Source organism: Acinonyx jubatus, chromosome C1 (assembly GCF_027475565.1).
Source record: "Acinonyx jubatus isolate Ajub_Pintada_27869175 chromosome C1, VMU_Ajub_asm_v1.0, whole genome shotgun sequence".
In the NCBI taxonomy this organism is placed as follows: Eukaryota; Metazoa; Chordata; class Mammalia; order Carnivora; family Felidae; genus Acinonyx; species Acinonyx jubatus.
Genome location: NC_069381.1, coordinates 70,585,822 through 70,606,831, shown reverse-complemented (window position 1 = coordinate 70,606,831; position 21,010 = coordinate 70,585,822). Strand labels below are relative to the sequence as shown.

The 21,010-nt window shown below is 40.9% G+C and overlaps 1 protein-coding gene and 1 long non-coding RNA gene across 4 annotated transcripts in view; one reads left to right on the top strand and one right to left on the bottom strand.

Annotated features, from left to right (window-relative positions):
• The window catches only part of LOC113599278 (uncharacterized), a 71,509-nt gene extending 65,234 nt beyond the window's left edge, over nt 1-6,275 (top strand). For both annotated transcript variants that reach the window (XR_003420070.2, XR_008295012.1), the window contains one exon: nt 3,319-6,275. This is a non-coding gene — a long non-coding RNA (uncharacterized LOC113599278). The remainder of the gene's footprint in view (nt 1-3,318) is intronic.
• DNAI3 (dynein axonemal intermediate chain 3) overlaps nt 1-21,010 on the bottom strand; it is an 86,353-nt gene that overhangs the window by 49,423 nt on the left and 15,920 nt on the right. For both annotated transcript variants that reach the window (XM_027058722.2, XM_015070394.3), the window contains exons 4-8: nt 14,834-15,015; nt 13,961-14,065; nt 13,245-13,394; nt 11,972-12,171; nt 5,886-6,002 (exon numbers count right to left, since the gene is read on the bottom strand). In XM_027058722.2, coding sequence (XP_026914523.1) covers nt 5,886-6,002; nt 11,972-12,171; nt 13,245-13,394; nt 13,961-14,065; nt 14,834-15,015 — 754 coding nt within the window. The remainder of the gene's footprint in view (nt 1-5,885; nt 6,003-11,971; nt 12,172-13,244; nt 13,395-13,960; nt 14,066-14,833; nt 15,016-21,010) is intronic.

The following is a 21,010-nucleotide window of genomic DNA, read 5'->3' as shown; positions in this document are numbered from 1 at the left end:
ACTTTATTTATTATTACTTTTAAAGTTCATTTATTTTTGAGAGAGAGGGAGAGACAGACCGTGAGCAGGGGAGGGGCAGAGGGAGACAGAAACCAAAGCAGGCTCCCGGCTCTGAGCTGTCGGCCCAGAGCCCAATGTGGGGCTCGAACCCATGACCCTCGAGATCATGACCCGAGCTGAAGTCAGACACTTAACCAACTGAGCCACCCAGGGGCCCAACCAATCCTGCTAACTTAAAAAAAAACTTTTTGTTTTTTACACAGTGGGACCCTCATTAAACCTCTGTTTTATACTCGGTCTCATTTGCTTCCTGAAAAACCCAAACTGACAGAAAATGCCATTTTCTTAGCCATATTTGATACCAAATGATCATATGTACTAATTTGTATACAAATATATTATTAGGATTTTATATATATATTTAGGATTATATGTTAATCAGGATTATAATATATACATATTGTATATATATTGTACATATATTGTACACATATATATAATGTATATAAAATGTAAAACAAGTGGGGCGCCTGGGTGGTACAGTCGGTTAAGCGTCCGACTTCAGCCAGGTCACGATCTGGCGGTCCGTGAGTTTGAGCCCCGCATCGGGCTCTGGGCTGATGGCTCAGAGCCTGGAGCCTGTTTCCGATTCTGTGTCTCCCTCTCTCCCTGCCCCTCCCCCATTCATGCTCTGTCTCTCTCTGTCCCAAAAATAAATAAACGTTGAAAAATAAAATGTAAAACAAGTAAGATTCTCAAGGGAAGCTTTGGAATTTAGAAGTATGCTGTATGTGCATCTGTGGTGGTGGTTTTAGTTATCACAAAGTCCTGGAGGCACGAATGTGTTTCATTCCATTGCTAAACCCGCAATACAGGAGACAAGCCCTAAAATGAAGATCTATCCTGCTAACAATGCTAATATTGACCCTTTAAGAACATTCTGAGTGCCAGGCTCATATCTTTTTTTTTTTTTTCAATGTTTATTCGAACTGTGAGATCATGACCTGAACCCAAACCTGAGGCTTAACTGACTGAGCCACCCAGGCGCCTTTAGGCCCATCTTTTAATAGCCTAGGGCCCTAGCTTGACAGGCTCCTGTCTTAAAAGTTATGATAGGAGCTCCCAAGTTGGTGAAGGCAAGAAAGTGCCGGGAGGTTGGCAGGCCCCCTCCTCCCCCACCTCCCACCCCTGATAACTTGTCCTATGCAACTCTTCCATTTGGCCGCTCCTGAGTCGCATCCTTTATGATAAACTGGTGATGGTAAGTGAAGTGCTTTCCTGAGTTAGATGAGTCATTCTGGAGAAGTATCAAACTCATTATAGCTGGCTAGTCAGAACTATGTGTAGCACTCCTGGGACTTGAGACTGGCAGCCTGGTGAGACTAAGCCCCTTAACTTGGGGAGACTGCACTAACTCCGGAGAGTGTCTGAGAATTCGAGAGTTGGAAAAGATACCATGTATTTGGTGTTGGGGGAAAATAAAACCCTTGTTCGGGGCCAGAGATGGTGTCAGGAAGAACCCTAGAGTCCCATTTTCCTACTTCTTCACATGTTTAGTGACTTTACATATTTAACGAAACTGGACATTATAAATGATGTGTTGTAGAGACTCTGGGTTCTCTTTTGTTCCTCTGAAAAGTGGAGTTTGTTCTATAATGTAGTTAACTTGGCTGGACTCAAACTCTAAATTCTGTCCTCTCTGTGTAGAATAGTAGCTGAAATCTCTGCTTAATTTTTCAGCTTCTAGATGCTGGTAGTTCCTTCTGGACTCTCCTGGGGTTTCCCCTAAAAATGAGTGTGTTAGTCTGCAGCCTAGGATCTTGTTAGACTTTTTATGTGGAACTGGGGTCTCAGCTTGTCTGAGGCTACCACCTTTCCATGAGTTCCCCCTGACCATTTGGTTATTCTGTCACCAACAGACCTGTATAAGCCTACAGGTTTCTGTCACTTGAGCCTCCTGTGGATTAGGCAATACTTAAAGAAAAAACACTGCAAATGTGCACATCTCATCCTTCTCTCCTCCAGTTTCTGCTTACTTTAGGTCACTCTCTTGAGCCTTCAAATAGTTGTATGTGTGTTTCTGTGTAACTCTTGTTTTCTAGATCTTATAATTATTTTCTGTGAGTTTGACCAACTTATTCCACCATTACTTAGTCACTTGTTTATTTTTTTATTTTTTTTTTAACGTTCATTTATTTTTGAGACAGAGAGAGGCAGAGCATGAACGGGGGAGGGGCAGAGAGAGAGGGAGACACAGAATCGGAAGCAGGCTCCAGGCTCTGAGCCATCAGCCCAGAGCCCGATGCGGGGCTCGAACTCGCGTACCGCGAGATCGTGACCTGAGCTGAAGTCGGAGGCTTAACCAACTGAGCCACCCAGGCGCCCCTAGTCACTTGTTTATAATATGAAACTGAGGTATGTTCTTGAAAGAAGTAGTATTATAAGCAAACAAAAAACGAAACCAAAAAATAGTTACTATAAGTTTCTGTCATGTTTATTGCTCCTGCATATACTTAGGTTTGAAAACCCAGCTCATTCACATGACCTCTGGGACTCCCACAATTAGAATGCCACCAGAGGTTTTACCCTAATGACTGATAGTCCAAATAGCTTTTTTTTTTAATAGGTGTGGTAAGCTGAAAGAGTGGCTCTTGATTATGAATGTTCCAAAATAAGAAAAAAAAAACCCTCCTGGGGTGCCTGGGTGGCTCAGTGGGTTAAGTGTCCAACTTCGACTCAGGTCATGATCTCGCAGTTTGGGAGTTCAAGCTTCGTGTCGGGGTCTGTGCTGACAGCTCGGAGCCTGGAGCCTGCTTCGGATTCTGTGTCTCCTCTCTTTGACCCTCCCTTGCTCACGCTCTGTCTCCCTCTCAAAAATAAAAAATAAACACTAAAAAAAAAAAAGAAAGAAAATCCCCTCCTTTATTTAGACAATTAAATATAAACTCTAAATATTATAATAGATTCTCCTAAAAATGTAATTAAGCAGGATAACCATTTAATACCCCTGCCGTTAAGAATTAACACTACTGTTCACTGCTCAATTGAATACTCTTGGTTAAACTCATCTTCCCAATGATGCTACCAGCATCATCATGATCACCTGGAGTTTGCTGAAAGTGCAGTCACAGACACCACCTTGAATTTACAGAGTCAGAGCCTGCAGTCTAACAAGATCCCAGGTGATTCATATACGCATTAACGTTGAAACACCCTAGGTAGGGTAGGTTCACAGTCTGGAGCTTCAAGTAGAAGCGTTTGTTAGCATCTTCAAACTCTTGGGTTTGGTTTTGTTTTTTGTTTTTTTCTCTGTTTCAGCCTGAACGAGAAAGGAATTTCCAAGAGAGGAGCTACAAACAGGGGCCTTTGCTCTGGCTTCCTGATTCTTCCCTCTTAGCTCAAGTTAGGAAGTAATTCACAAGGGAGAAGTGAAGACAGCATCTTTTCGCTGGTTTCGTTTCTTGATTTCCCTGCACCCCAGTACGTGGTTTCTGAGGGTGATGCAGTGAAGGCTGGCAAAACCATTGTCTGAGTTAAAGCCTGTAAGTACTTTCCTTTTAAAGGGTTTCTCTCTCTCCCCGCCCCCACCCCCAAATGAGCTGTTTCCCAGTTGCTTGAGAATTCTTCTGTCTCCTTTCTTATCATTTCCTTCTTTTGCAAAATACTGTTTCCCTCAGGTTTGTTATGAGTAAAATTCAGAAAGAACTCATTTCTAAAAGGGCACTTTTCCCAGAACAAAACCAGGCTTATATTAGCCTTTAAAAAACTGAATAAACCTTAAACAGTTTTAGAGTGGGAAACCTGACAGTGATATATGTACATGGGTTTATTTATTCTTGACCAGGACTACTGTAATTCCTATGCCAATTTTCCTCTTTTTTCTTATGGTTCCGGCTTCTCCTTCCCATGTCTCAGGGAGGGAATTATGAAGCTGTTCACTATCCCTCTCTAAGCATGGCAACTGAAATAAAAGAATAAAGGGTCTAAAGATAATACACAATGTGGATAATTGAGAATTGGCTATAGGCCACTTATACCCTTGAGATGGATTGTACATAGACTTCTCATTTTTAATATTCTTAGCTGGAAAAATTTTAATCACTAAAATTTGAAATGGGGAAAGAGAGACCTTAGGTTTTCTTGTTTGTTTCTCATTGTCCCATAGGAAAAGTACAGCATGCTTCCCATAAATGAATGAGTGGCAAATAGTTAATGCACTCTCTGTTCTTTTGTTTTTGTTGTTTTGTTTTGTAGCTGAGCAGAAATACATTTAATTATGTTGCTAGACAAGAAAAGGAGGCTTACTTCAAAGTCAGGCATAGCCGCACCTGATTTTCATTTCCCCTCATCAAGCAGCAGAGTCCACAAAACAGCAACCCCCTTTTAAAAGCATTGAGCCCCTGGCAATTTCGGGAGGTTTCATGGAATTATGCCTGTAGTGTGTCCCCCTAGCCTTGCCATGAGATATACAGGATGTAATTCTACCAGTTTTTCTGTATCTTTAATATCTTCTCCAGAGACCTGCTAGAACTGAAATTCTGTGAGGAGAAACTGTGTTCGTGCCTCTGGGTTTCTGGCTCTTTGTTAAAAGGCATTGTATTTGCTTTGCTGTCCTTAGCTTTGATTCCATAGTCCTTCTGGTGGCTGGCACAATGACACAGCAGGCAAGCCAGCTAAAGTGTATGACTAGTTAGCAAGGGACAGCCTGTCAAACAGCTGTTAGTCGTTAGGCATTGATGGAACATCTCTCTTTCTCTCTTTGCTCCACCTTTTAACAAACTTCACAAGAAGCCTTGACCCAGAGTAAACATAGCTATACATATATATTTTGTCTAGTTTAATGCACTCTCTTTGCATCATTGGGGAATTTTTGAACCAAACTCCCCCTAGACACAGGACACAATTTTTGAGAGTTGTTGGAATTTTCAGGACATTTAAACAGTGGGAAAATTAATGCTGTTTTCTTAAAAATGAAAAAGAAAAACATGGGCTGTGTATGAACTTGACCAACAAATTTTTAATTTTGGAAAGAAACGGAAACCAACCTACAGGGTACCACTGGCAGACCTGTCCACCACTGGTTCCGCTTCTCTGAACTCCAATATTGACTTGAGAACTTGTCAAGCTCTTTCTCTGATTTAGAAATCCCAGGTTCCTAGTAACTGTGGGGGGGAGGGGGGGGAGGGGCTTTCTGAAGACACCTCTCTCAGATCCACTAAGAGTGGAATCAACGCAGGAATTAGGGGTGAGGAATAAGATGTACAAGGGTACATCTGAATCGACTTCAGGTTATTAACAAAGATCAGCATCGTCATGAACAGTATATGTCTCCTCATCTTTGTAATCATACACAAGTAAATGAAGCAAAGAAGGGGAGTAAGGAGGAGAGAAAAAAGACTTAAATAAAAGAACCATGGTATGGGGTGCCTGGGTGGCTCAGTCGGTTGAGCGTCTGACTTCAGCTCAGGTCATGATCTCGTGGTTTGTAGGTTCAAGCCCTGTGCTGGGCTCCGTGCTGACAGCTCACAGCTGGAGCCTGCTTCAGATTCTGTGTCTCCCTCTCTCTCTGCCCCTCCCCTGCTCATGCTCTGTCTGTTTCTCTTTCAAAACTAAACATTGAAAAAAAAAACTATGGTAAATAAATAATTGTTAATTTGCTGTTAGGAAAACATCCCCACACACCCAACTGTATACATCTCCTAGGTCCACACTGGTGACAATAGAAAGGAAGGAAAGACTGAGGATTTGTCATATGCCCATGCATATCTGATAACTTCATATTTTCTATCGAGACACAATGTATGGAGTTGCTTTTAAGACCTATCACTATAAGTACACATACACATTTTATGTTTTATTTTAAAATTTTAACATACAATTTTTACCTTATAGATGCATTATTAAGAAAGTCAATCAAAGGCTTGGATTGTCCGAATATCTCTTTTTCCTCCTCTGAAAATTCTCTTGGATAATATTGTGTACTGGCATTTTTGGGATATGTCCTAATACATTAAAAGATGATAGAATACCAAAAATTAGATCAAAGAAAAGTAAGTATAGGTTGTGACATGTCAAAGGTTTCTTTCTGTGACAATAATAAGATACTATTTTATATTTAAATTCTATATATTGAATTTTTTCTTTATCCTAGACAGTTGATATTGACTGCCTTTTTGAAATACTTTGAATATTTATGTATTTGTTTCCAACATAATCAAGAAATGTTTATTTTTTAAAATCTTTATTTAGATATTTTTAACTTATAGAAAAGTTGTAAGAAGGATCTAAGGAAGTCCCAAACACTCTTCACCCAGATTCATCAGTTAATAATTTGCCACATTTGTTTATCATTCTCTCCCTATTTGGTTCATTAGATCAGTGTTTCTTAACCAGTACAGTCCTACCCCACCCCACCCCCTGGGAACATTTGGTCACATCCAGAAACATTTTTGGTTGTCACAACTGGGATGTGCTACCTGCATATAGTGGGTAGAATCCAGAGATGCTGTTTAATACCCTACAATGCACAAGACAGCCTCCCACAAAAGAGATTTATCCAGCCCAAAATGTCAGTAGTGTTTGAGACTCAGAAATTCTGCTCTAAATATACAAAACTAGAAACAATTTGCATTCCAGCAATGATGGTGACATGATCTTCCTCCAGTCTGCCCTCAGTGCTCACCTCCACCCTTGAACATATCATGCTGTTGCATTTGGGCACTGGCAGTCTCACCCACTAGAGTGGGTGAGCTCCTTGATCTTTTGGTATGGGGTTATAGAAAGGTCGGATGGTATAGTCATTGAGAGCGTGCACTCTGGTGATAGGCTGCCCGGTTTTGAAGCTTGGGTTTATCACTTACAAGCTTTGTGACCCTGAGCTAATTATTTAACCTCTCTGTGTCTGTTTATTCATCTCTACATGAAACTTTTAAAGTACATAGCACATAGAAGCATTGTAAGTTGAATGTGTTAATACATGCAAAGTTTTTAAAATAGTGCCTAGCACATTTTAAGTGTCAAAAAAACATTAGGTTATATTTAATCTGTGTTGAACAAATGTCAGTGAAACATCTCTGTGAGAGGCAAATATATTAAGTGAAGAGTAATCAAACAAGGAGTAAAGAGAGTTTTGCTTATGTTGAATAAATCATTTTTTCCCCTCCTAGTTAGCTCAGTATCAGTAGCAGAAGGCAGAGTGATAGAAAGAAAGAATGTTGGTATTGGAGTCAGAGAGACTTGGGTTCATATCTTAGCTTCACCTTTTTTAATTTATTTATTTGTTTTGAGAGAGAGAGAGAGAGAGTGTGTGTGTGAGAGAGAGAGAGAAAGGGAAAGAGAGACATAATGCAAGCAAGGGAAGGGCAGAGAGAGGAGAGAGAATCCCAAGCAGGTTCCAGCATTCAGTGCAGAGCCCCATTTGGGGCTCAATCCCACTGGGATCATGACCTGAACTGAAATCAAGAGTTGGACACTAAACAGATTGAGCCACCCAGGTGACCCTTAGCTTCACCTTTTCATTTCTAGCACATATTAGTATCTTCTGGATAGGATTAAGTAAGAAATTTTATGGCACCTGTTGATCTCAGCAAAGAGGCACCCTAAGAGTCGCTCTTACTTTTAACATGTGATTTGTTTTGTTATTTCTCAGCAGATCTGTTTGTGATTGCTTCAGATTTAAATTATGTCCCAAACATTGAACTTTCATTTCTCACCTCACTTTGCCTCGGCTTCTTTATTTGTAAAATGGGGATAGTGCCTACTTTAGAGGGCAGCTGTGAGAACTCAGTTGCTGTATGCCAAGCGCTTAGAAGAATACCCAGAACACTGTGAACATTTGCTTTCACTGTCATTCCTCTTTGAACCTCACCATTGACCTTTCTTTCCTTCTATCACAATCCTTTATCTCATCCTCTCCACCCCAAACTAGCTACCCTTCCTCATTTCCTGATCTTCCTAAGGAGAACCAGCATTCTCCCAGCCACCTAAATTGAACATTTTGATTCTTTTTTTTTTTTTCATCTTATTGGTCAAGACCTTCCCTTACTTCTCATTTATTTACTCCATCTGTATCACTATAGCTGTCTGCTTGTATCGGTCTACATTCAGTGAGCGCCTGCTAAGTCTCAAGTCCTATGATGGGGTTCCTGTTGTTGGAAGTTCACTGTCCTTTTCTGAGTCTGCCTCCTGAGTCTACCTCGGCTGACTCATTCTTGTCACTTTTCTGTTCCCTGGCAGAAACAGAAGTCTCTGGCTGGCTTGGCTTAGTGTATCACCACTCTCCTTCCTGTCTCGCCCCCACATCTTGGTATTTATGAATCTCTGGTGTCCTAATTCTCGGCCCAGACTTGACTACTGATCCTGTCTTTATTTTTACCTCCTTTAATTCTGACCTGTCTCTTCACCTGACTGCCTTGTTTCTGGCCCATTTCTTATTCAGTCCCCTGGGATCTATGTATATGTGCCCTGACTTTACCAGTGCATTTTTATGGCTTCTGACTTGGTTTATATAAATTTGAAAAGTGTGTTTTTTAGTTCACTCTACACTCCTGATTCCTGATTCTCCTGGTCATATGTTTCATATAGGATTTCAGCATATTTCACGGCTCTCCTCTTAACACTGAACTCGTCAGGCATCTGTTCTGTACATTCTTCTTTAACTTGATCCATCTCTTCCCCCTTCTTCCATTCCCTGTTTCCCTCCATCTGATAAATGGGTTTTGGGAAATGTCCTAGGAGTTGAGGATGTGGAAATAAATAAGTCGGACAAAGTTCATGTCTCATGGAGCTTGAATTTTAAGGCAGGGGCAGGAGGGAAGGTGAGAGAAGAATGACAATGACAAACACATATCAAGTGGTGATAATAACGTGAAGAGAAATAGAGTTAGGGGGTAGATAGTAATGGTGGTGGTTGCTTTTATAGATGGCCCCCAACTTATGCTTCCTTCCACGTGTGATTTTTCTTTCCTATAAGATGGTGTGAAAGCAATATGCATTTAGTAGAAACTGTACTTTGAATTTTGAATTTGATATTTTCCTGGGCTAGTGATATGCTGTATGATCCTCTCTCGTGATGCTGGGCAGTGGCAGTGAGCCTCAGCCCCCGGTCAGCCACAGGGTCATGAGGGTAAGCAACCCATACACTGACAGCCATTGTGTACCCACACAATCATCCTGGTTTTCACTTTCAGTATTTAATAAATTACGTGAGACAGTCAACACTTTATTATAAAATAGGTTTGTGTCAGATGATTTTACCCAAATGTAGCCTAATGTAAGTGTTCTGAGCACATTTAAAGTAGGCAAAGCTTTGACGTTTGGTAGGTTAGATGTGTTAAATGAATTTTCAACTTAGGATATTTTCAACTTACCATGGGTTTGTTGGGACATAACCTCATCATCTGTCATGGAAGATCTGTATACAGGAATTTCAGAGAATGCCTCATTCAAGCAGAAATCTGGATGAAGGAGGGAATGAGCCCTAAGGATGTCTGGGAAAAGAGTAGCCTGGAAGCTATGAGTATGCTTGGTGAATTGAAGGAACAAGGAAGCCAGTGTGGCTGGAATAGATGAGGGAAAACAGGCAGAGAGAATCTAGACCATGTGCAGCCTTGTAGGTTCCTGTAGGATGGGAAGCCATTGAAGGGTTTTGATCAGTGACGTTATCTTACATTTTAAGAGGATTACTCTGGCTCTCTATGGAGAATAGAATGCAGAAGGGAAAGAGTGGATAGAAGTAAGCCAGTTAGGAGGCATTACAATAACCTAGGCAAGTGGTGAAGATGGCATGGTCCAAGGTGATAGCAGTGGATATATTTTGAAGATAGACCCAAGAAAATCCAAAGTTTTGGGTCTGAGTAATTACAAGAATATCATTGTCATTTACTGGGATGAGGGAAATTCAGTGAATCTCAGTTTTGGAGTTAAAAGGAAAACATTTTTTGTTGGGCATGTTAAACTCAAGAGACATATTAGAAATTCAAGTAAGTAGATAAGTAAATGAGTTCAGGTAAGAAATTGAGGCTGAAGGCATAGATCTGGGAGTCATCAGCAATAACAGACAATAGATTAGTATCATAGGACTCTATAAATTCACCCAGGGATTAAGTATAGTTAGAGAAAAAAAAACATCAAAAGGAGTAAGCCTTCGGGTCCCCTAATATTTACAGGCTGGGAGGAAGGGATCCAGTAAAAGAGACTGGGAAGGAGCTGCCAATAAGTTAGAATGGGTACAATGAGTGTCATCCATAACACTTACTGGAAAGCTGTGCTTTAAGGAGTAATGGTCAACCACGTTAAGTAGTGCTGAGAAGTGGAGAAAAAGAAGGTCTGAACATTGGATTAGGCAATCAGACCACTGGAAGTCTTTGGTGACCTTGTGAAGACTGGCATGGGCTCAAAACAAAATGGCTGAAGAGAGAGTGGAACTAGAGAATACGGACAAGGAAGAGTTTTGTTATAAAGAAAAGCAAAGACCTTGGAATAGCTAGAGACGTCAAAAAAGTTGGGTTTTGTTTGTTTTAATGATGGGAGTTATGGCATTTTGTATTTACACATGTCTCCTTTCCACCCTTTCTTCCGTGCCTACTGCCACCATCTTAATTTAGACACTGGCCACATTTTGCCTGTTTAACTACAATGGTCTCCTACTTGGCCAATGTTCTCAACTCCAGGCTTTTTTTCCCTCTGCTCTCATCTTATGCTTGACTCATCTTATTTAAATAGCCCTATCATCCTGCCTCTCCCTTGCTTCAGAACTTTCCAAAGTTCCTTACTGTCTGCCACAGGGAATCCACTTCTCTGTCTGCCTCTGCTACTCACTCTACTCTCCCCAGGCTGGTGTCCTTGTTGTCCCATGCAGACTCTGGTCTTCCCACCCCCTTGAACTGTTCAAGTCTTTTTAAAAATTTGGGCTGTTTTTCCTTTCCCCATATCTCTAAACCATATTCAGCATCTGTGGCTTATCTTCCATAAATCTAAAATTATTTTAAAATAAACAGTATTTTTTAAATCCTAAAAAAAAATGCATGGTTTAGCTAAGTATTTTTTCAGACTTATACAACCTTCAAAGACTAACTCAAGTCCCCAAAGCATTCTTTCAGCAATCCATTTCACATCAGTTCACTCACTGGATTAATTTTAATGAAGAGTTTGATGTGTGAAATGATATGGGTAGTCTCAAAGTGCTCTGGATCCAAGGCAGGCAGACAGGGAAGCAGAGGAGTACAATGTGTGTCATCAGCGCTACAGTAAAGATCCATCTAAACTCTAGTGGGGACCCAGAGGAGGGAGAGATCAACTCTACCAGATGTTTCCAGGAAATCACAGAGGAAGGGGCACCGAAGTGGACCTTGAAGGGTAGAGAGGAGTTCTCCAGGTTCGCCATTTTATACAGAGGAGCAGCATGGGCAAAGGCAGGGAGATATGGAAGAGCAGATATTCTGGGAGCTGGAAGCAGCTCATGGAGGTAGAGCATAAAGAGCTTGTTTCAGAACAGGGGACAAGGCTGGAGTGGCAGGCAATGCCTTGTAATGGAGGAAGGAGGACCTAATGCCATCCTAAGGGCTCTGGATGTGTTGGGGTGCTAAAGAAGAGATTTAGGCAGTGACATAACACAATCTGATTTGATATGTAAGAATGACCACTTAGGTGGTGGAATAGAGCAGTGAGGAGGAAAAGGCGAGAGAAAACCAGGGCCCCTTCTCTGGTTGTCTGGTTGTTGATTATTAACAACATTAGTTATTTTCCCACTCCATAGTGGTTACAGTCTTATATACTTGTATCTCATTTTCCTATTGAGATTTTAAAAGGTGTTGATGAGTAGATCTTCCTGAATTGAGTCACTCTGTGAAGACCTAGGTCATCACTGTCAAGCCATTTCTATTTATGATAAAGTCTTTCAAAAATAATCACAGATGTTGCTAGATTTTACTGTACTTGCCTTTGAAAATATACAACCCCATTACATACTTACCATCTTGTTTGAGTACTTGTGTCCTTGACTTTGGGGACGACTTGCATGCCAACATCTTTCTCAAGTTGCTTAACGATAAAATTTTTATCTGGGTAGGCTGTACATTCAATATAGGCATCTTTTACGCTGGAAGCATTTTGGTCCCTGAACTTAACTGGCGCACCAAATTCACTTCGTTTTCGAGAAATCATATATGTAATCTGCAACACGTGTAAACAGTAAAAGGAACATAATCAAGTCCCAGGAAAAATGGATGTGGGGTAGACAATACTGGTGCTCTGCTCAGATCCTCTAAAATCTCTCCCTCTACTTCCTGTTTACCTCTCCACTTCTGTGTTTTCCATTTCCAGGGCCACCACCTACTGTTCTTCTGCAGAGCAGTGCTCTGGGGCTACTGGGACCACGTTGGTACAAAGGTACAAAGAATAGTGACTGCCAGTTTACATCTTGACCACTGTTGGACTGGCAGGAGACATATGGAAGCCCATCTCCTTTACTTGTGTTTGGGACAATTCAGGTGTAATTTACACCCAGAGTTCCCTGAGGGGTTCAAGCTAAAGCCTTTCCTCTACTGGACTTTTGCCTGAGATAGCATCCTTTGTAGGACTTCTGCTATGTCCGTGTCCTGCTGCTTTTCCTATTCTTCTATGGAACTTTCATAATAAATCACCGACATGCAAATGTTCTTTTCAGGGGCTGCTCTGGGTATGCGTAGGGCTGCCATAACCAAGTGCCACAGTCTGGGTGGCTTAAAACAACAGGAATTATTTTAACTATTTTCATAGGTGTGGAGGCTGGAAGTCTGAGATCAAGGTGTTGAGGGGTTGGCTCCTCTTAAGGGCTCTGAGGGAGAATCTGTTCCTTGCCTCTCTCCTAGCTTCTGAAGATGGCCAGAAATCCTTGCTGTTCTCTGATTTGTGGATATATCACTCCGGTTTCTGCTCCCTTCTTCATGTGGTGTTCTCCCTGTGTCTCTGTGTCTTTGCATAGCCATCTTTTTAATAAAGACTCCAGCCATATTGGATTAGCATCCCCCGGTTCCTAAATAGGGTCATATTCTGAGGTAGTGGACATTAGGACTTCAGCATATCTGTTTTGGGGACTACAATTCAACCCATAATACCCACATATCCAAAACAATAACCATTCTTCTATCAAAGGAAAAGCCACATCCGTGCTGGCAAACATAGCAAACCTTACAGATCCCTCAGGAATAAGTGTTGTTGAGCATTACAGAGAGGTAATGCACTGAAGATCATATCAGCCCTCTGACCTGCTTTGCAGATTCCTTAACCGATTCTTCATCAATTTCTTTTTCACTGCCCAAAGAAACCCATGGTTTAGAGATAGGTGGTTTATAAATATATAAATCTTCAGAAGTATGCTCTTTATATTCTTCCTGTTCTTCTGGTACTTCTGGGCGCTAGAGTAAAATAAATAGCACTCTAAAATACATGACCCAAAGTAGATTATAGCTGCATGCACCTATTCTGCAATAAACTTTACACTTGTATAAATTCATTAAGCACTTACTTATTTTCTTTTGTATTTGTTCATGTTTTTCAATTAGGAGAAGAAAATTAAACAAAAGGGAAAAAGCCCATTTAATCTTCACAACAGCCCTGGAAATAGATCCTGTTGGTGCCACCACTTTGTGGACTAGTGGTTCAGTAACTTACCCAAAGTCATGGAGATGGCAAAAGAAGAGCCAGAAATACGGGTCAAAGAGTAGCCAAGAGCAATATTACTCCAGATTCATTGTTTCTACTCTCATTGGGTCAATGAAGGGCACATAAGTGGAGTACATGTTACTCTGAGATATTTGATTTAGTTCATCTGACATTTACTGCTTACCTACTCCAGGTACCTACTCTAGGCCCCAGGGAAAGAGAGAAGAACAAGAATAATCATAACCATGTATAGATCTCCCCCAGAGGTATTTCTTTCTTCTGACAATCAACAAAATGCAAGGACTGGGGGTTTGCTTACATTTAAATAGTTTTCTTTGCCTTCTTCTGTTCCAATAAGATAAAAGTTAAGTCCATATCTGAAGTCTTTGTCATAAACAACCAGAAGCTCATCTCCAGGATATTCCTACAGGAATATAATCAAAAGGGAAGGTCAGTTTTCATTCAGGTTATTCATACACAAAACTGTTATTTTTCTAATCAATCATGAAAGATAGCCAGAGTGCTAATCTATGGCTCATAATCCCAGATTACACACTTATTTTATATAAATTAACAAAGCTCTTAAAACTAAGTGGTTCTAGGGAAATTTACCATGCAATTTTATTTCTAATGGGAAAAAAAAAAGCATTCCTTGTATTTGGTATTGATACTCTGTATGTTTGGAGACATATCAGGACTAAGATTATGAATAAATTAAAGCAACACCTGGGTGACTTAGCTGGTTAAGCATCTAACTCTTGATTTCAGTTCAGGTCATGATCTCATGATTTGTGGGATTGAGCCCGCTTTGGGCTCCATGCTGAGTGTGAGGCTGCTTAAGATTTTCTCTCCCTCTCCCTCTGCCCCTCCCCTGCTTGTGCTCTCTTTCTCTCTCAAATTAAAAAAAAAAATTAAATCTGTATGGGAAAATAAGGGTAGATTCCTATTCTAGTTGAAATTGGGAAGGGTGAATTTTTCTGGGTGTAAAGTAATAATCAGTCACTGATAGGTGTTTGCTTTTCACAGATCATTGAGCAGGATCCCAAAGGAGGTATGGACAACCTAGCATTTGCTCAAAGTAATGGAGGTGGGGAATACCAGATTTGAACTCAACAAGCTCTCTAACTTTTATTATTATGTATCAGAAGCCTCTTGGGTGGGACTGAAAAATAAAGAGAGATGTTGTACTTACCTGGATAACTTTTTTGACTGGGTAGAAATCAGACACTGCAGCTCTGTTTTTAAAGTCTGCTAAAATATCTTCTTTTTTGATAAGTTTATAAGGTTTTTCATCTGTGACATCTTCATCTATTCGGCAGTTAAATATTTCCTGGGTCTGGGTAGTTAACACTAAAGGATAAATTTCTGGATGACCTGGGGAAGGAAAAGAAGACTTGGGACATTAAATATTACCACTTAAGATATTAAGAGGCAACATGCAATTGTTTGCTTTAAATAATTGTCTTGGCCAAAATTTTGAAAGGCTTTTTTTTTAATGTTTATTTATTTATTCTGACAGGGGGCAGAGGGGCAGAGAGAAAGGGAGAGAGAAAATCTGACAGTGCAGAGCCTGACGTGGGACTTGATCCCACAAAATTCGAGATCATGACCTGAGCTTAAATCAAGAGTTGGATGCTCAACTGACTGAGCCACCCAGGTACCCCTCATTGTTCTTTTTTTTTTTTTAAGTAAGTATGTTCATTACAGAAAATGTAAAATAAATAAATAAATGAAAAGAAGAAACTAACAATTACCCGGAATTACTACCTCTCAAGTGAGAACGTCTGTTAAGAGTTTGCTCTTTTTCCCCTCTCTCAATCCGTCTTCTCATTGTCTTATCCTTCTTATCACCATCAGCTTCCACAGTCCCAGTCTCAGCTCTGCATCTATCCCCAAAACTCCTTCCCCCAACCCCACCTTCCCAGGGTCCCAGAGCCCACTCCCTTCTTCTCCAGATCCTACACACTTGGATGTCTTGACATCTTTTCTCCTACTGCTCAACAGATGTGCCAACAAGGGGAGAAATGCATGTGGCCTCTAAAATGGAGTTTGGGGCTTACTTTCCCATAGAAATATTTATCGCCCTGCCCAAAAGAAATACTTACCCCCCATCCTAGTGGCTCTATGATACAATTATCCAGGTAATTTAGGAGGGTTTTAATGACTGTGTGCATAACATTGATGATATGTGGAAATATATTCCAAATAGCAATCAGTTGGTACAATAAACATTTGGAATACAAGTTATTCACAAATTAGGAACAAACTGCCATTTTTATCTCCCTGAGAGTTGGAAATGGGGGAAGCTGGGATCCAAAGTAAGGTCCCTGCACTCTTAGTACGATGCTATACTTTCTCTATTATGTGTGAACACAGAGCACTGGAGAGGGTCCTGCTCCTTCCTCCACACCGTCAGGGAGGTAACAGAGATTATATTCCATAGGATGCAGTGAGCGGCATTTATTTCCCTAGAAGCCTGATAGAGCAGGAGCCAAAGACAGACTTCAGCTCTATGTAACTCACTCCTCAGAGTCTTACTGTGTGTACAGGGAAGAGCCCTAACAACACAGACCATAGCTGATACATCAATTGCCCTACATACTGAAACACAGGTAATTTAAATAACTACCATTCATTGATTTTTTTACATTTTGGTTGCTGTTTACTTTTTAAAAAGCAGTTTTATTGAGATATAATTGGCAAACAATAAACTGTATATGTTTAAAGTCTACAATTAGATAAATATATGCATATACCCATGAAACTACCACCACAATCAAGCTAAATATACCCATAATTCCTAAAAGTTTCTTCCTGTCCCTCCCTCTGTACCCCTCCCCCTTACCCCTAGGCAACCACTGATTTGTTTTCTATTACTATAGCTGAGTTTGCTTTTTATGGAATATTATAAATATAATTACACAGTATGTATTGTTTTGTTTTGTTTTATACAGAGTGCAAGTAGGGAAGAGGGGCAGAGGGAGAGAGAGAGAGAGAAGAGTGAGAGAATCTTAAGCAGGCTCCACACTGACCATGGAGCCCCATGTGGAGCTTGATCCCACTACCCTGGGATCATGAGCTGAGCCGAAACCAAGAGTTGGACGTGAGGTGCCTGGGTGGTTCAGATGGTTAAGTGTCTGACTTAGGCTCAGGTCATGATCTCAAGTGTCTGACTTAGGCTCAGCCCCACATCGGGCTCTGTGCTGAGAGCTCAGAGCCTGGATCCTGCTTCAGATTCCGTGTCTCCCTCTCTCTCTGCCCCTCCCCTGCTCACACTCTGTGTGTGTGTCTCTCTCTCTCTCAAAAATAAACATTAAAAAAAAAAAAAGAGTTGGATGCTTAACTGACTGAGCTACCCAGGCATCCCTACATAGTGTGTAATTTTGTTTATCTTCTTTTATTCAGCATAATTATTTTGAGTTTCATTCATGTTGGTGCATTTAGAAATGGTTCATTCCTTTACATTTCTGACTGGCGTGCCATAAAAGAAAAGATCAACTAGGCAAAGATTTCTTAAGATTTATGGCTTTGGATGTTGTATCTAGGATATCTTTGCCTAATCTGAGGTCACAAAGATTTTCTCCTATATTTTCTTCTAGAAGTTTTATAATACCTGGTTTTATAGTAAGGTCTATGATCCATTTTGAGTTAATTTTTGTATATGGTATGAGGTACAGATTAAAGATCTTTTTTTTTAAAGTGTAGATATATAGGTGTTCCAGCATCATTTGTTGAAAAGACTATTCTTTCTCCACTGAATTGCCTTTGCACTTTTTTTTGAAAATCTGTTGACCGTATATATGTCAGCCTACTTTGGGAGTCTTCATTCTCATTCATCGATCTATTTCTTTATCTTTATGGCATCTTTTAAAAATAGCAGCAACAGTTAACATGAACCTTCTTTGCAACATCCCCATAAAAGGAAGTGTGTGGGTACCACCTAATTTAAGTTCTGTAACCATCTCCAAAGTATTGCTACCTTGTTTTTCAGATGAGAAAGCAGAGGCTCAGAGAGGGGAAGTCATTTGTGACCACCCAGTTATTAAGTGGAAGAATTATGAATTGAGACAGGTCTGATTCCAAAACCTGTACTATTAATCACTAGTGGTAAACAGAATAGAGCCGCCCCCCTTCCCCACCCCCTAAAGATGTCCATGTCCTAATCCCCGAAACCTGTGAATATGTTACCTTATATGACAAAAGGGACTTCCAGATGTGATTAAGTTAAGGAACTTGAGATGAGGAGACCACTGGGCCCCTGAGAGGGACCCAAGGTAACCACAAGGGTCTTTATAAGAAGAAGGCAGGGGGACCAAAGTCAAGGAAAGGAGATGTGACAAAGAGAGGTCAAAGAGATAGAAAGATTAGGAAATGCTATCCTGCTGGTTTTGAAAATAGTGGAAAGTGGCAACAGTTGATGAATGCAGGGGGCTTTTAGCTGAAAAAGGCAAGGAAGTGGATCCTCCCCTCAAAGCCTCCAGAAGGAACCAATCCTGTTAATACGTTTCCTTTAACCCAGTGACAGTAATGTCAGACTCCTGGTTTCCAAAACTGTAAGATAATAAGCCATTTAAATATTCAGTGTTTTAAGTCAATACATTTGTGGTAGTTTATTATAGCAGCTACAGACAATTAATACACCACTGATACTCTAACCTAATTAAAAAGCATGACTTATAATTTGGGGTAAATTATTTAACTTCTGGGAATCACAGCATCTCTGTCTCTGTAATGGCCATAAACAATGCCTACTTCACAGAGATAAACGGATGAGAGGGGTGTGCCTGGCACAGAGCTGTTGTTCTGTAAATGTTAGCTCCATGTAAAAACTACATTTATTCTCCAGGAACCTCTAGACATTGCCCTGTAGACCCTTAGACAACAGTTTTTTAGTCTGTCTGTTGATCCTTGGTTCTTAGAAGGAAAGGGAATCCTAATTCCCTGAGGCATGAGCCACAAGCGCTGAGTGACAGTTGACAATGTCAGGACCCCACAGCAAGGAATTCAGAGGGATCCTTATGTTTCCCTGAGGAAGATCTGGGGGAAGAAGAGAGATGTTCTAGTATAAGGTAAATCAAAACCTACCCTCAGGTCTCACTGCTGTGTACTGAGGTGTTTTTTTTTTTTCTCCTTAAATAAATCCATTTTTTTTCTCCTTAAATAATCTATTTTTTAGTCCATTTACTTCCTGCTGAAACCCTGTCATACCCCATTCTCATGTTTGTGGACTTTCTTACCAGTTAATTCATGTAGTCAAGAAATATTTACTGGGCAACTACTATGTGAAAGGCACAGTATTGGTAGTAGGGTTGGACTATCTAGAGGAAGAGACAGAAATTAGGCAGATATACTCAGAAATACTTAAGTACAGATTGTGACAAGTGCTATTTAGGAGAAAACAGGGTGAAAGTAGAACTTAGAATGAAGAGAATGGGAGTGGTGGTGGTCTATTTAGATGAGAAGAATAGAGAAAGCCACTTATTTATTCAACAAATCAGCAAATATTTGTCGAATGGTTATTATGTGTCAAGATCTGCTGAGCAAGAGCGTTTCTGTTCTCCTGGAGTACTTGTGTTCGTGTGTGTGTGTGTGTGTGTGTGTGTGTGTGTGTGTGTGTGTGAGAGAGAGAGAGAGAGAGAGAGAGAGAGAATACCCCAGGGCCAGCCAGTTGTGTGTGAAAATAGGTTATAAATGCATAAACAAATAAATACAGCCCATCTTCATTATTCAAAGATTTTATATTTGCAGATTCACTTGCTAAAACTTATTTGTAACCCCAACATCAACAGTCGCAGTGCTTTTTGCCATCATTAGCAGCCATGCTTATAGTGGCAAAAACTTTGAGTTGCCTTATGTGCACGGTCCCAGCCTGGGTCAAACACGGTGATGCTCTGCCATCTTGTGTCAGCTGTCAAACAGTAAACAGATGTCCTTCCCGCTATTTAGTGCCACATTCTTCCTATTTTTGTGCCTTTTTATTGGCGATTTTTGCCAGTTAAAATATCTCCCAAGCGTAGTGGAAAAGTGCTGTTCAGCATTCCTAAATGCAAGAAGGCTGGGATATGCCTTGTGGAGAAAATACGTATATTAGATAAGCATTGCTCAGGCACGGGCTATAGTGCTGTTGGCTGTGAGTCCATGTTAACGAATCAACAATATACATTTAATAAGGTGTCTTTAAACAGAAACACACATAAAACAAGGTTATGTATTGATTGGCTAATGAAAATGTTGTGACCAGAGGCTGACAGGAACCTCTCTGTATTTACCCTAGGAGCACTAGCTCAGTATTTGCTAATTCAGTATTCGCAGCAACTGTGCAGAACTTCCAAGAAAAACAAGACTCAGCTGTACTTTAATTTCAGCCTTAGGATAAGTGCTAAGAAGGCAATAACATGGTGCTAAGTGAAGGAGAGGACAAGAAAGGCCTCTGGCAGGAGTGGGATTGGAGTCTAGATCTGAATGATGAAAAGGAGAGAGTTGCATAAAGATCTGGCAAAAGATCTATCCAGGTATCAGGAGCAGCAAGAACAAAGGGCCTGAGGCAGGAATAATTTTGGTATGCTCTGTGCTAAGCAAGGCTGGTGGACTGTAGGCAGGCAGGTGTGGTGGTTGGGAGTGGGGAGAGGATGGAGAAATGGTCAGAGAGGAAGGTGGAGCCAGGACCACTATAATGATAGAGTAAAGCCATGAGAGGGTTTAAGCAGGAAAGAGACCTGGCCACGTGGTGTGCAGAATGGATTGAAGGAGGCTGAGTGGAGGCAGTAATAGCAGTTAGGGGCTAGGGAAACAATTGGAGTGAGAGATGTGGCGGTCTGGATTAAGGTTGCAGAGGTGGAGATAATTTGAAGTGGATGGGATATACTTTAGAGGCGGAATTGACAGAAGGAGAATGTTTAGATGGGAAAGTGTTAAGGGGGAGAAAGGTGTCAAAGATGACTTCCAAGTGTCTGAGTGGTACATTCATTAATTCAGTAAGTCATTTATTGGGCAGTGTGCCCTGTTCCAGTGCCATTTACTGTCAGCTGACATCCTCTCACCATCTCCCCACCTCCACCCCTCTACCAACCTGGCTCAAGTCTCCACCATCTCTTTCCTAGATTGCTGCAAAAGCTTCCTGACTGCCCTCTGCTTCTGTCCCTGACATTCTCAGCTGAGTAGCCAGGGTGACACTTTAAAAACAAGTCAGGTTAGGGGCGCGTGGTTGGCTCAGTCAGTTAAGTGGCTCAGGTCATGATCTCACAGTTTGTGAGTTCGAGCCCCACATCAGTCTCTGTGCTGACAGCTCAGAGCCTGGAACCTGCTTCAGATTCTGTGTGTGTGTTTCTTTCTCTGCTCCTCCCCAGCTTGCACTCTGTCTCTCAGAAAG